This window comes from Podarcis melisellensis, assembly GCF_964234715.1.
Source record: "Podarcis melisellensis genome assembly, chromosome: 13".
NCBI lineage: Eukaryota > Metazoa > Chordata > Lepidosauria > Squamata > Lacertidae > Podarcis > Podarcis melisellensis.
In genome coordinates, this window is record NC_138545.1 from 41,037,210 (window position 1) to 41,052,047 (window position 14,838).

Here is a 14,838-nt window from a genome sequence, read left to right on the forward strand (position 1 = left end):
ATTGAGGCGCTTCATATTACTGTGCTTGGGGACTCAGAGAAGCCCAGGCAATGCAGAGAAGGCTCCTCATAGTGGAGTGAAATGGCTGCCAAATCCTTAAGCAGGGTTTTGAGCTCTAAGGCCAACTCTGAGGCAAGTTTCTGTTCTAGAACCAACCCTTAGCATTTGTTTTTATCCTCTCTTCCGTTTTATTTCTTAACTCCTTTTCATGCTTCATTTTGTTGTTTTAATTTATTGTTAAATTAAATTATTATTATTATTAATTTAATATTATTAAATTAAATTATTAAATTTTAATATATTATTTAACTTCTGGCAGTTCCCTGATTGATTGCGAGAAGTGAGGTTACAGGGAACCAGTCAGAGGGCCTTCTCGGTAGTGGCGCCCTCCCTGTGGAACGCCCTCCCTTCAGATGTGAAGGAAATAAGCAGCTATCTTCTTTTTAAAAGACAGCTGAAGGCAGCCCTGTTTAGGGAATTTTTTAAATATTTAATGTTGTATTGTTTTTAACACTTGATTGGAAGCCGCCCAGAGTGGCTGGGGAAACTCAGCCAGATGGGCGGGGTATAAATAATAAATTATTATTATTATAATTATTGTTTTATCTCATTGTTTTATTGTTCTAACTCCCCTGAACTGTGAGGCTGCATGAAGCTGGGCTGGGCTGAGCACTTAGCTAGGCAGTGCCAAACGCAAGGTCGAGTTTACAAGATACTAGTTATAAATTAAGGAAGAGAAACATCTTGATTATCAGAACTGTTGACGAGCGAGCCCAGATGGCAGCCGCAGAGAGTCTCCAAAACGCTGCCTTCTGCTGGATGGCACTGACGCCGGACTTGTAAATTGAAGGCCACTACATTTGGAGATACCGTATTTTTCGCTCTATAGGACGCACTTTTTCCCCTCCAAAAATGAAGGGGAAATGTGTGTGCGTCCTATGGAGCGAATGCAGGCTCCTTGGCTTCGCCGCGACGCGCCTGTCATGGAAGCCGGAGGAGGAACAGAAGGGTCTCCTGTTCCTCCTCCCGCTTCGCAGCAACACGCCTGTCCTGGAAGCCGGAGGAGGAACAGAAGGGTCTTCTTCTGTTCCTTCTCCAGCTTTGCTGAAGGGTGCTGCGCTTTCTCCCTCTCTGCGCAGCACCTCTCCTGTGAAGGAGAGGCGCTGCGCAGAGAGAGAGAGAGAAGGCGCGGTGCCCCTTCAGCGACGTGTCTGTCCTGGCTTCTGCTTTAGCCCTGCACAGCCTCTTTGGGCAGGGGGAGCCTTCATCCCGCTGCCCTGAAGAGGCTTGGCGCGGTTACCCCAGAAGCCGGAACAGCCACACCGTATCCCAGAAGCCAGATCCCTCTTGCTGCTCTGGCTTCTGGGGTTCAGAATAATTGATTTCTGCAAAGTGCAAGATCTTTCGTTTCCTGTCCTGATCTGACTCCCTTTGGCACAGTGTGTACCCCTTCCTTCCAGTACAGTGGTACCTTGGGTTACATCCACTTCAGGGTTACATACGCTTCAGGTTACAGACTCCGCTAACCCGGAAAAAGTGCTTCAGGTTAAGAACTTTGCTTCAAGATGAGAACAAAAATCGTGGTCCGGCAGCGCAGCAGCAGCAGCAGGAGGCCCCATTAGCTAAAGTGGTGCTTCAGGTTAAGAACAGTTTCAGGTTAAGAACGGACCTCTGGAATGAATTAAGTACTTAACCCGAGGTACCACTGTACTGGCCATTAACCACAACAAAGAAAGTAATTTTTGTGTGCATGTTTTAAAAGGGAAATAGTTTACAACGTGTCTGTTGCGCGGTGCTGAATACGTGCTAAGCTATGAGCTGGAAGCACATTATTGCTTCCTTCTCTCCTCCCAGTCCTGGGTACAGAAACTCTCTCTGTGGCGATTCCTTTGCTGCTGCAGAGAATGAACCCCTTTGCTAAGGCTGGATAACTGCTGGATTAGCTCAGTCTGTGAAGCTGGACAAGCTAGGATAGCTCAGTCGTTAGAGGACGAGACTCTTAATCTTAGGGTTGTGGGTTCGAGTCCCGGGTTGGGCAAAAAAATCCTACATTGTACGGGGTTGGACTAGATGACCCAGGGGTGCCTTTCAACTCTACAGTTCTATGGTTCTAAGTTCTTATATCTGTGGCTTTGCTTCATTAAGCTACTAGACAGGGAAATTCAGAACCTACAAGGATAGGGCTTAAACAAAGATTTGCTCTGAGGAATTTCAAGTCCTGCTGAGATTAGCTGGTTTTATTTGTAAACGAGTCATTATAGGATTGCAGAACTAGATCCTATACATAAGCACCTGGGAGTAAACCCCATTGAACTCATTGGGATTTACTTCTGAGCAGCAGCCGCCGCCCCTGCGCCCCTGAGCTGTCTCCCTGCCTCAAAGAGAGCGGCCTGGGAAGAGGATGTCCCCAGCCTTAGTGGCCCAACGGAGACTGGCCAAAGGTGAACATGAGGCCCGTACCTTACCTTGGGTGGCAGCAGTGGGCACTGCCAGCCCTGCATGGCAGAAAGGCTCTCCTTCAGCACCGGGCACTCAGCTCCTAGCCTCCCACTTGTCTGTCCATTTCCCAACAGCAAGGGCTGGCAGACTGGCTGGCTGGACTTCCTCACTCACTTGCCTGCTTGCTCCGAGGCCGTCTCAGCTCCTGGCATCAGTACCCCTGGCCAGCACCATTTGCCTGGGGAGCTTGTACAGGGCTGCTGCAACAAATGGCTGGACAAGCCTTTGGGAGGCAGAGATGCTAGAGGGCATCAGAGGAGGGGGGGGGAAAGGAAAGAGGGATAATAGTAATAATAATAATAATTTATTTTTTATACCCCGCCCATCTGGCTGGGCTTCCCCAGCCACTCTGGACGGCTGTAATAAATCAAACATTAAAATACATCAAACATTAAAATACACCAAACATTAAAATACTGTAATACATCAAACATTAAAAGCTTCCCTAAACAGGGCTGCCTTCAGATGTCTTCTAAAAGTCTGGTAGTTGTTCTTCTCTTTGACATCTGAAGGGAGGGTGTTCCACAGGGCGGGTGCCACTACCAAGAAGGCCCTCTGCCTGGTTCCCTGTACCTTGGCTTCTCGTAGCAAGGGAACCGCCAGAAGGCCCTCAGTGCTGGACCTCAGTGTCCGGGCTAGATGATAGGGGTGGAGACGCTCCTTCAGGTATACTGGGCCGAGGCCGTTTAGGGCTTTAAAGGTCAGCACCAACACTTTGAATTGTGCTCGGAAACGTACTGGGAGCCAATGTACGGGATAGAGGCCAGCATTGCCCACGGCACCCCTGACCATCATTCAAGGCACCCCAGGGTGCCACGGCACACTGGTTGAGAACCACTGCCCTAGGGAGATGGATGTTCCTTGGGAGAATGACGCCTTCCCTGTCAGATTATCCTTCTTGTCTTTTTCCTGGGAAGAGGAGGAGAAAAGCCAGTTTTCGTCATAGAAATCCAATCTGCATATATATGAGATCAGCCTCTCAGCAAAAATGAATTTGATCAGCTTGACAGCGTTCTTACCAGGCAGCGGCAGACAAAAGGAATGATTTGGCTGCATTCCCCGAAGAAGATTGTTTTGAGAACATTTCCTGAGAAGTTGGGCTAATTGGGACATGTTTGAAAAAGCCTTCAATAGTCAGAATGGGTCTCCATTGAGTTGTTCCATGATTCATTGTTTCTTGCCCTGTTTTGAATGTGTTTGTCCACTGGAGCATGTTGAGAGTACATTCATATGCGTGTGAGCTCATTGGCGGTTGTGCATGGCCTTTGTCACCGCCAATAAGCCAGGTGGCAGCTAGGACAGGACAAAGGAGCAGGAAAGAGTCCCCAGGTGCATAGTTTAAACACACAAAAGTCAAGCAGTGGTACATCATTAGGAATATAGGTTATAAGACCCTTTTATCCCAGCGGCCCTCTCTTTCTACTCTTGCAATGAACAGACCACATACTGTTAAAGTAAGTTTAAAATGCTTTACTTACACAGTGTTCCAAAGGTCAGATTCATGCATTTATCCAAGCAGCAGCAAGGAAAACTCAGGCAGAATAAACCTGGGTAGAAAATACAGAAAGGTCCATGCTCTAAGCTTGGAGCTTGCTTAGGCACATCCGCCTTGGTTGTTACATGGCGAGAAGAGAGAGGGAACAGGAAGAGAAGACTTCACTTCCTTCCTCATTGGAGAAAAGGGGGTGTGACCTAGCTGAGTCTAGGAATCCAACTTGGTTGTCTTAACCCCTTCATGCACTAACTAGCACTCATGCATAGTTGTGTTTGACTGCAGTTTCCCACACAGACTCCCAGCGGGAAGGGGCAAGGCGGGGGGGACCTCTATCATTGCAAGAGAGAGAGGAGGGCCTTACGACTTAGAGGGGAGGAAGCATTGCCTCCATTTAGGGAGGACTGCCAAACACAGGTGGACAGGCAGTTGAGGTGTATGGCCAATGAGCAAGGGGCTAGTCAGTGGTTGGGTAGAAGGTAAGGAGCCCACCAGTAGGTGGAGCTAGAGCCAATGGCAGAAAGAACCAGCTAACTCCTCCTTGCTGAGTTCTACAAGGACAACCCTGAGACTGTTTCGTTTTTGTCCGGTTGGGGTTAGTTACAGTACTTTTCTGTAAGATGACTTTTTTGCTAAAAATAGGCAAAAACTGGGTGTTGTCTTATACATGAATAGTGAATGCAGAGGGGGGACGTGTGATTAATGGCAGCAACAAGCAAGAGATTGGCAGCGGCAATTGGGTGGGTGATTGGTGGCTGCGGCAAGGCCTGCTGGTGATTGGCTGCAGCTGTGGCAACTGGGCAGGTGATTGGCGGCTGTGGTGAGGCGGGCAGGCGATTGGCGGGTGGGCTGTTGGTGGCAGCGAGCGGGCAGACAATTGGTGGTTATGGCGAGGTGTGAAATCGGCAGTGGCTGGCAGGCGGATGAGTGATTGGCAGAAGTGACCCCCCCCCAAAAAAGCTAAACAATTTAATTTCTTAATTTTGGGTTAAAAAAAATAGGGGTCGTCTTATACATGGGGGCATCTTATACACAGGGAAATACAGCAAATTTAGCTGGGGTTGGCGGTTATTTTAATTTAAACTTTAAACTGTGTATTGTTCTTATTGGTTTCTATTATTGGTTTGTTTGTTGCCTGTATAGGATATTCTGTTTTTATAACATTTGATGTTTTGTTTTTTATATGTGGTGTAAGCCACCCAGATGGGCAGGATATAAATTTTATTGTAATTATTATAAGATGCTGATAGGCTGAGCCATCACTGTAAGTAAAGAGGCAGGCAAAGGGGGCCTGTGGGCAGACTGAGGTTTGGTGGAGCAGTGCCGCTTTCCCCTCACAGGGACAATCCTTCACGGGATCTACTTGGAGGAATATTTCTGCCTTCATCACCAAAAGCGTGGCGGGACGATGAGCGGCGCATGAAAGGGCTCTGGAGAGGGGCTGCTTAAAATGGCAGCCGCTCAAGCGCTGCTGCTGCTGGCACCAACAAAGCCCAGCCCCCTTCCTCCTCTAGGCAGGGCGGGGAGAAACCAGGAGGAGGGAGGGAGGAGGCGCCGCTGCCAAAGGAGGGAGAGGGACAGAACATGCGTGCTAGTGATCCACACAGCAATTCCCGGACCATCTGCGGGCCAGATCCAGAAGGCAAATGGGCCTGATCTGGCCCACAGACCTAAGTTTGCCGACCCATGTTCTAAGCTACCCTATTTTTCGCTCTATAAGACATACTTTTCCCCTCCTAAAAAGTAAGGGAAAATGTGTGTGAATCTTATGGAGCGAATGCAGGCGGGAGGCTCTGCTCAGCGCTCCCTTTAAAGAGCCGCATGGAGCATGTGGGGGGCTCTTCGGGCTTTTCCCCAGGAAGGAGAAGGGCTGCCCTTCTCCCTCCTCGGGGAAAAGCCCCCACACGCTCCACGCGGCTCTTTAAAGGGAGCGCGGATCTTCGAGGAGCCTTAGCCGCACGCGGCCTCTCCTGGGCAGGGGATGAAGGCTCCCCTTGCCCGGGAGAGGTTGCGCACAGCTAAGCCAGAAGCCAGGACACCCAGCGGGATCGCTGCACAGCGATCCTGCTTGTTGGTCTGGCTTCTGGGATTCAGAATATTTTTTTTCTTGTTTTCGTCTTCCAAAAACTAGGTGTGTCTTGTGGTCTGGTGCATCTTATAGAGTGAGAAATACGGTAAGCCCTGTCCTTGGAGCAGAGGATGTGGTTCTGCATATGTTTTATTTTCTTGGTAGCATTTGGCTCAAGGTGTCTTTCGCTCCCAGCCCCTCCCACCAGCCCTTCCCTCCTTTCTCTTCTGAATTTGCAAACGGCATAGGCCAGAGGTAGGCAATGCAATGCCCGTCGGAACTTGTTGGGACTACAACTCCCATCCGTTGCAGCCAGTATGGCCAGTGGTTAGAGATAATGAGAGCTGTCCTCCAATGATGTCTGGAAGACGCAGGTATAGCTGCAGCTGTATGCAAAACTGCACCATCACAGAAATCCTGCTTTTCTGCCCCACTTTCACTCCCCTGTAATCTCCTCTCCTTCTCCTGCCCCCTTTCTAGTGGCGCTGAACTTCCAGACGCCCGGTGCAGAGATGGATCTGAACGACGGGCGCTTTTTGGTCAACGGTCGTTGTGGCTACGTGCTAAAGCCTGCTTTCCTGCGCAACCACCAGAGCACATTTGATCCTGAAGCTCCCAAGGGCAGGGCAGGCCAGCGTCCGGTTGCCCTCACTATCAAGGTATAGTAGCATGCAGAATGTTTTTGTGCAGATGGCTGGCTTCCTGTTTTTCTGCACATATTTGGGTGTGCATGAACTGCAATGCGCTGTTGGGCGTCCTCATTTGGGCTGCATTTTCAGCTGTGTGTATACTGCAATTCTTCAGAACCCAGAAATACTGTGTGTAATTTTTGGATGTGAAATGTAGTTTCTGTGTTCTTCTCTTTTGTGATGGCTCTTAAAAATATGTTTTGGAGGGTGAGGAATTCAAACCTGCTACTGTTTTTGGGATTCGACAACACTTGGCTTGGTGAGTTGATGAATGATGTAGAAGCATATAAACTGTTCTTGGAAAACTAAAGAACTTTCATTTTACCTTCTGAAAATGTCAGGTAATGCTGAACAATAACCAATAATAATAAATATAACTGCAAGTACCTGGCAATTATTTTTAATGATTTCTGTGCAATTTTATGCCCATTTTATTTACCAAACAAAACTAATTTATATTAATTTAACCAAAACATCTTTTTAAATCCCAAGTCATGTTACAACTTTTTTAGTGCCCCTCATATTTGGAATTTGGAAAGTTGAGAAATTTAACACGCCCTAGTGCAACATTCTAGTGGGTGCATAATTCAGTTTCCTGACACGTTTTGTTTTTGTTGTGCTTTTAAAGAGTAACTCTCCAGCCCAGCCCTCGTGCCTGCAAAATGCTTGAAAGGTGTGTAAATAAGGTTTTCAGCTTCAGTGCCCTTTCCCCCTTCCGTGACTAACAAAGCCAGAATGAATAAAGCAGGACAGCACAAATTGCTGAATAAATTCTACAATATAAGCAATATTTACTGGCATTGTTTTATGCTGGTTGCATAAATTCTTGCTGTGGAAACTGGGAGTGCCTGAGGGCAGGGTTTTCATTTTTATATTGCCAAGCACAGATTACTCATTGCTCTGACTTTAGTTCAGCTGGCAAAGATTCGTTTTAAATTTGGGGTTGCATTTTTCAAATGCTCAGTACTAAATCACATATTCTTTGGTTTGCTTACGGTTCTTAAGAGTTGGTGCAGGAAGGGAAGGGGAGTAGTTTTCTCCCCCTATGAAGGATGTTCTAAACCAGGGGTCAGCAAATTTTTCAGCAGGGGGCCAGTCCACTGTCCCTCAGACCTTGTGGGGGCCAGACTATATTTTTTTTGGGGGGGGGAGAACGAATTCCTATGCCCCACAAATAACCCAGAGATGCATTTTAAACAAAAGCATACATTCTACTCATGTAAAAAGGTGCTGATTCCTGGACCGTCCACGGGCTGGCTTTAGAAGGTGATTGGGCCGGATCCGGCCCCTGGGCCTTAGTTTGCCTACCCATGTTCTAAATTCTTTATTTGCCACCCTCTTCAGGTGATCACAGCTCAGCAGCTGCCCAAACTGAACAAAGAGAAGAGCTCCTCCATCGTGGACCCCTTTGTGCGTATCGAGATCCACGGAGTCCCTGGGGACTGCGCCAAGAAGCATACCGAATACAAATTAAACAACGGTGAGGGAGAAATGGAGTGCAAATGACATAGATACTGGCTCCCAGTACGTTTCCGAGCACAATTCAAAGTGTTGGTGCTGACCTTTAAAGCCCTAAACGGCCTCGGCCCAGTATACCTGAAGGAGCGCCTCCACCACCATTGTTCTGCCCAGACACTGAGGTCCAGCGCTGAGGGCCTTCTGGCGGTTTCCTCACTGCAAGAAGTGAGATTACAGGGAACCAGGCAGAGGGCCTTCTCGGTGGTGGCACCCGCCCTGTGGAACGCCCTCCCATCAGATGTCAAAGAGAAAAACAACTACTAGACTTTTAGAAGACATCTGAAGGCAGCCCTGTTTAGGGAAGCTTTTAATGTTTAATAGACTATTGTATTTTAATATGGGAAGCCCAGCCAGATGGGCGGGGTTTAAATAATTGATTATTATTATTGAGCTCATTCCCCATTTTACACAGCAAGAAGTTAGTTTGCAGATTTGTTTGAATCTCTTTAGTTAAGCAATCCGATCTGGCATGCCCAGATTGGAGTATATTCCTGGGAAGACCCCTTTGATTCCCTCCTAAAAGAATAAAGAACCAAGAGTCTTCCTTATAAGTAATGAAAAGTTTACTCACATTCAGTTCACAATAGGATCCTTGAAGACAGGCTTTAGCTTGTAGTGACAGATACAGTGTGGCTTACGTTTTTGTAAGGATGGGCCCATGTACTGCTGGCAGAGAGCTAGCAGTGCAGTCCAAGAGAAGAAAAGGCATCAAAAGAGGAAGATGGCTGCGTGACTGGACCTTTTGTGGGGTCTGCAAGGGTCACAACCACCTACCTGGTCACATGCAGGGGGAGGATGCTCCAGACCAGGTGTAACAGGCAGTTCAACTGGCTGGATCAACATCTCCCTGTCTTGTGTCCACTCTAATAATAATAATAATTTTTATTTATACCCCTCCCTCCCCAGCCAAGGCCGGGCTCAGAGCGGCTAACAAGCAATAATAAAAATAAGTTGAATGATTACAACTTAAAAACAAAATTAAAATACAACATTAAAATATTGAGACATTAACGGAACATTAAAATATTAAAATGTAGCCTCATCGCAGTAGGAGAAGGAAAAGAAAAAAGAAAGAGAGGGAGGGAGGGAATCAAATTGGCTCCAAGCCAAATGCCAGGCAGAACAACTCTGTCTTACAGGCCCTGCGGAAAGAAATCAGATCCCGCAGGGCCCTGGTCTCATGAGACAGAGCGTTCCACCAGGCCGGAGCCAGTGCTGAAAAGGCCCTGGCTCTGGTTGAAGCTAATCTAACTTCCTTAGGGCCTGGGACCACTCTAGGCAAACAAGGAATGTTGTACTTGACTGCTCCAATGAATTACATCCCACATCTATAGCGCTGTGTGGTGTGTTTTGCAGTGTCAGAGACATAGCTGTCAACTTTTTCCTTTTTTTTAAGGGAAATTCCCTTATTCCAAATAGGATTCCTCGCAAGAAAAGGGAAAAGTTGACAGCTATGGTCAGAGAAAAGATGTGTGCAGAAAAAAGGACCAAGTCTTGGGCGTGCAAGTCAGTTTCCTGAGAATCTCTGGGTTTACAAAGGTTTCGGGGCACAATATTCCTCTGGAATTGTGCCGTGGGGAAGAAAGTCTCTGTCTCCTAAAAGTCTGATTTCCCGCTCTTTGTAGGATTCAATCCGTGTTGGGACGAGACACTGACTTTCCAGGTTCGGGTGCCAGAGCTGGCGCTGGTGCGATTTGTAGTGGAGGATTACGACACGACTTCCTCCAACGACTTTGTGGGGCAATTCACTCTGCCGTTGCCCAGCCTGAAGGAAGGTGAGTGGCAGCCTCAGGAGAGCTCAGGTGCAGAAATGATTCTGGAATCATGTATATGCTAAATACTTTGAATAACTGTAATACATACAGTTGGCAGGTAGCAATGTGGACGCATATATCGTGTTTTCCCCTTCATTGTTTTTCCTCCTCCTTTGTTCCTCCTCAACTTTGTTCTGCTTGTTCTCTTTTCTATTTTTTTTTGTTTCCTCTTTGCATTTGCATTTTTTGTATTAGAAACATTCATACGAAGGCTTTGGCGGAGTGGGAAGACAGGAAGGGGGCAGTCGGGAGGGGGGGTCCTTGCCTGAAAGGCAGAATAGAAAGGGTCTCCCAGGGTGAGAGATTGGGAGGAGATGTTCTCAGGTGTGAGACGGGAGGGTCTACCTCTCCAAATGTGGATACAGTGGAACCTTGGTTCCTGAACAGCTTAGATGCCAAACAAATTGGCTCCCGAATAGTGCAAACCCAGAAGTAACTGCTCTGGTTTTCAAACGTTTTTCAGAAGCCGAACGTCCAGTGTGGCTTCTGATTGGCTGCAGGAAGTTCCTGCAGCCAATCGGAAGCCCCGTCAGATATTTGGGTTCCAAAGAATGTTTGCAAACCGGAACACTCAATTCCGGGTTTGCAGCATTCGGGAGTCAAAACATCCGTGTACCAAGGCATTCGGGATCCAAGGTACGACTGTGTATCATTTCCCAAAAGCCTTTAGCTTTTTTCCAGGTCCACCACATATCTCCCTCTTCCTTTCTGACTGGATTTCCCTCCTCAGGATACCGGCATATCCACCTGCTCTCCAAAGATGGGACTTCTTTGTCTCCAGCCACACTGTTTGTGCATGTCAGATGCAAGAAGATGTGAAAGGCGTTGGATTGTCAAGAATCCAAGTCAGATCTGGCCTGCGGAGGAGGAGTGGCTCTGCTGATTCCGATAACCGGCCGCCGCTCACCCAGATGTGTGCATCTGGACCACACTGAGGAAGCAGCATGCCCCAGCCCCCCTGGTCTGGGCTGAATCGGGTGTGCAAGCAACCCTCGCTCAGAGAGCCCGACTCGCATTAGGGTTAGAAGACTGAAAAAACCTTTGTGCTATTGAAGATAAACAGCCCAAGTGGTGTAGCAACTCCTAGAATCTCTCTCTTCCGGACAGGGTTTTTAGATTGGGGAGAGGGCCCCGGCCCATCCCCTTCCCCATTATGGTTTGGGAAGGGAACACAAGATGGGAATATCTTCCTTAAGTTTCTGACAGTCATACGGCTCTCGTGAGAAGTAGCGAGTGAAAGGATTCGTTGAACTATTTTGCGTAGCTCTAGTTAGAACGGGGATTTTGAGAATGGAGGTAAGGAGGAACAGAGGGTTGAGGGTTGTGAGCAATCCGCCGGTGGACGGATCCTGTTTGAGGCTTCTGGTACAGCCCTCTAGGCTGCAGAGGAATGTGAGCCACAGATTGAACCGAGCCTAGACTAGCCTGCCCGTGGCAATATGGGTTTGGAGAGGACCGCCCCATCAAAGTGCATTTGGTAGGAAGTTGGGTTGAGGCTGTAGGAAACTCTTATCTTTGCTTCTTTAGGAAATAGACAGCCAGTCCTCTTCAGCTGGCAGTCAGCTTGCGAAGCCAGTCCAGACTTTTGATACCCTGGCAACAAATTTCGGCTGGAAACGCTTAAGCCATCAGATCGTCAGTCTAAATCACAAGCCACTGACTTCTGATTGTCCCAAAAGAGCTGGTCAGAACTCGTATTATACTAGGCTCTCAAAGTAGTACTGTATATATTGGTTCAAGCATTAGCAAATTAATATTAGCGTGCCCAAAGAGTTCACGTACATGTCACACTATATTTTAAGAAGCACTTTTTCTTACTGGTTCTTTTGAAGATGGGATTACAATAAGCTCCTGTCTTGCTACCTCCACAATAGCTTTTCCCCTTGGTTAATTTGAAAAGGCCATATTAATACACCTAATCTTTCAGCGCTTTGGGTAGTTGCATCACAGTTTAAAAGCAGGCATTATTAGCAAGTTAACTAGCCATTTTGCCAGACAATAGGTCATTTTGGAGCTCCGCTCAACCTTGCCCCTTATAGTCACTTAATATCAGAGCTTTTTGGCTCAGTGCACAGGCTCTGCCCATCATTGACCACGGATTAACAGCCACGGATTTCCTAAAGCGAGAAATCCCTACTTGGAAGAGGGAAAAGCCAGACAAATCGCATGCAGCCCATCACATTCGATGGGGGATGAGGGAGTTTGCTTAATTTCCTTTGCAGACACAAGGGGAGTCACGGCTGTGTGCAACTTCCTACACCTAGGTGGGTGCAGTTAAGGCTCACTTTCAAAACAACTAGCTTGAAAAGCCTTGCTTTTTGGTAACGGTAGGGCAAGAGCGCTTGAAGGACAGTGACCGAGGAACTGGCAGTACACGTTAAGGGGAAGCGTGGCAAGTGACTTAGACCGCTTCAGAGAAAAATAGAGCTGCATTGCTGGCTAACACCACAGCCCCCGTTCTCAGTTATACCTGCTAAGGCAAAAATGCGATACGCTGGCCATGCCCTTTAAGCCCCCAGTAGCAGCTAACGATGCAGAGGAAGGGAAAGTTGTAAAGCAATGGACATTATTAGACACTTTGGATTATGGGACGTTCTCAGAAGGAAGAGGAAATGACTTGACATGGGGCCATTTTCCCCAGCGACAGCCCCACACATTTCTTACTAAGGGGGGACGGGACAAGGGCAGTTTTCAAAAGGGAAACAAACCTTGCTATTAAATACATCTCCCAAGAAAAGTAGGTAGATGGTGGGAGTTCCGGCCAACACCTAGAGAGCACCATTTTGGCTACCCCAAAAATAGGGGTTTGGGGGATTGGGTTGCAAGTAAAGTAGATTTAAGTAAGGCAGAGCTATTAAAAAACAAACAAACAAATATCTTCCTAGAGATTGTTTTAAAGGAGCAATCAAGTGAGTTTTTGTAGAGTTGGGTTTAGATATTTAGATCTACGGGATCTGGTCTGAGCCCATCTCTAGAACATGGTAGACTGTATGACAATGCCCTCTGTTAGACAAATTCTTCCCAGCTCCCCCCCCCCCCCCATCATAATTTCACTATGAACTAAACAGAGTTTACAAATCCAGACTTTGCAAACTCTGCAAGAAGCAGCACTGGTGTGATTTCACCTCTTATCTATCTCTCTTCTTTGATATTATAAAGGAAGAAGCACCCAAGAACCAGTGTCACTTTCTAGAATTTGATTTTGAAAGCTTCTATGTATCAAAAGAGACTGTTGTTTATAATGTATTGAATAGCTATAATAAAAATATTTTATTTTAACAAAATCCCAATGTCACAGAAATTTCAAATTCCATGGAACAAATACTGTACGGCGTGTTTAAATGACAACAAAATAGAACATCTTTGCCCTTAACAGAGACGTAAATGTGATGGGACTCAGGGCAGGGAATAATATTCGTATGGGAATCTGCATTTCAGAATGTGGAGTCTGGTTTTCAAAATCCACATTTCAACATTTAGTATTTAAGTTCTGAGCGAGCAATTGGTTTCTTGGGTAGATGTTGGATTCCAAAGCAGGTATGTGCTGTTTTCAATGCACAATTTCAGACCTTAAAAGTAGTGTTTGCAAGTAGTGTCTAAGCTTGCGTTCCTATTCTTAAAATCTGGATGTACAGGACTGCAATACTCTGTGGCCTTTCCCATTTATAAAGTGATGGTAGTGGTGTGGTTCTCTCCCCTCTACCAATATTCATGTGTTGTTCAAAAAGCCCTTTCTGCCAATGACAACCACGTCACAATGATGTGGCAAGGAAGATCTATAGCTGCGTCTTTTATTTTTGGGTGGAAAATTGAAAGCAAACTTCACTCCAATAGCTGAAAATGTTAACTTTTAGAGTATGTAAGGAATGATGATGCTTTATTCTTCAGTGTACCACAAGAGTGGTCTTCAACAACAAGCGTTGTTCAATTTAGGAATATTGGGTGGAATCAACATTTCGCAGGAGAGGGAAATATTCTGTATCGCAAACAAACGTGGCATTTCTCTGTGTTGCCTTCTCTCGTGGCAAAGCCACATTCCCCCTCCTTCTCCTTCCTGCCCCTGTGCCATTGACTCTTAGGCTGTAGGCAGCAAGTTGAGACAAGAAGTTAAACAAGTCATGCTTCAGGACAATCGCCACCACTCCCAACTATCCGTCAAATTTTTAAAAAGCAAGGCAGGACCCAAGGAGAAAGCAAAAGGATCTAAACAAAGGATGGAGAAAGGCAGCCGAAAGCAGCTCCTCCAACTGTTTTGTGTTTTTTAATCTCCTTCTCTGCAATGTTTTGATTGGCTAAACATTGGTTGGCCCTACTATAGACTTTGGGATTGTTCTTTATTGATCCCCTCCAGCAGGAAGCTCTCTGAAGACAGAGCTCTTTTGCTGGTAGAACTCAACATATAGCCAGACCCTTAAAAAGCATTTCTGTTGAGAACAGATTAATAGGCTCTGCATCCACAGTAAGGGACATGCGAGGGAGATATGTCCTGCACTGCTGAGCCATCTCCCATTAGCACACAGGAGATGTGAGGTTGGGAAGTGTGTTCTCCTGCCTCTTTGGAATGGAAAACCTTACTTTCAGCAGGACTTTAAAAAAAGCCACTGTCGCACTCACAGCCCCCACCCCACCCGCCATGACTGTATTTATGTGGTTCCCATCTTAATGACTCACACACTCAAAAGCCATTTTGTAGGATACCACTGTCAGATCTTTGGCCCAAAGTTAGCAGATACTCCCCACCAATAAGCACACAAGGGG

The 14,838-nt window shown here is 46.7% G+C and overlaps 1 protein-coding gene across 2 annotated transcripts in view; it reads left to right on the forward strand.

Moving 5' to 3' along the window:
* PLCD3 (phospholipase C delta 3) overlaps window positions 1–13,364 on the forward strand; it is a 91,721-nt gene extending 78,357 nt beyond the window's left edge. The window contains exons 13-17 of one of the 2 annotated variants that reach the window (XR_014162168.1): window positions 6,540–6,718; window positions 8,093–8,228; window positions 9,892–10,041; window positions 10,811–12,018; window positions 12,076–13,364. Coding sequence is in view for 1 of the 2 variants with exons in the window: in XM_081883965.1 (XP_081740091.1) it covers window positions 6,540–6,718; window positions 8,093–8,228; window positions 9,892–10,041; window positions 10,811–10,899 (554 nt within the window). In the remaining variant the exon portion in view is untranslated. Of the gene's footprint in view, window positions 1–6,539; window positions 6,719–8,092; window positions 8,229–9,891; window positions 10,042–10,810 lie in introns of both variants that reach the window. The other variant, XM_081883965.1, reaches the window with a different exon arrangement.
* Window positions 13,365–14,838: the final 1,474 nt, after the last annotated feature.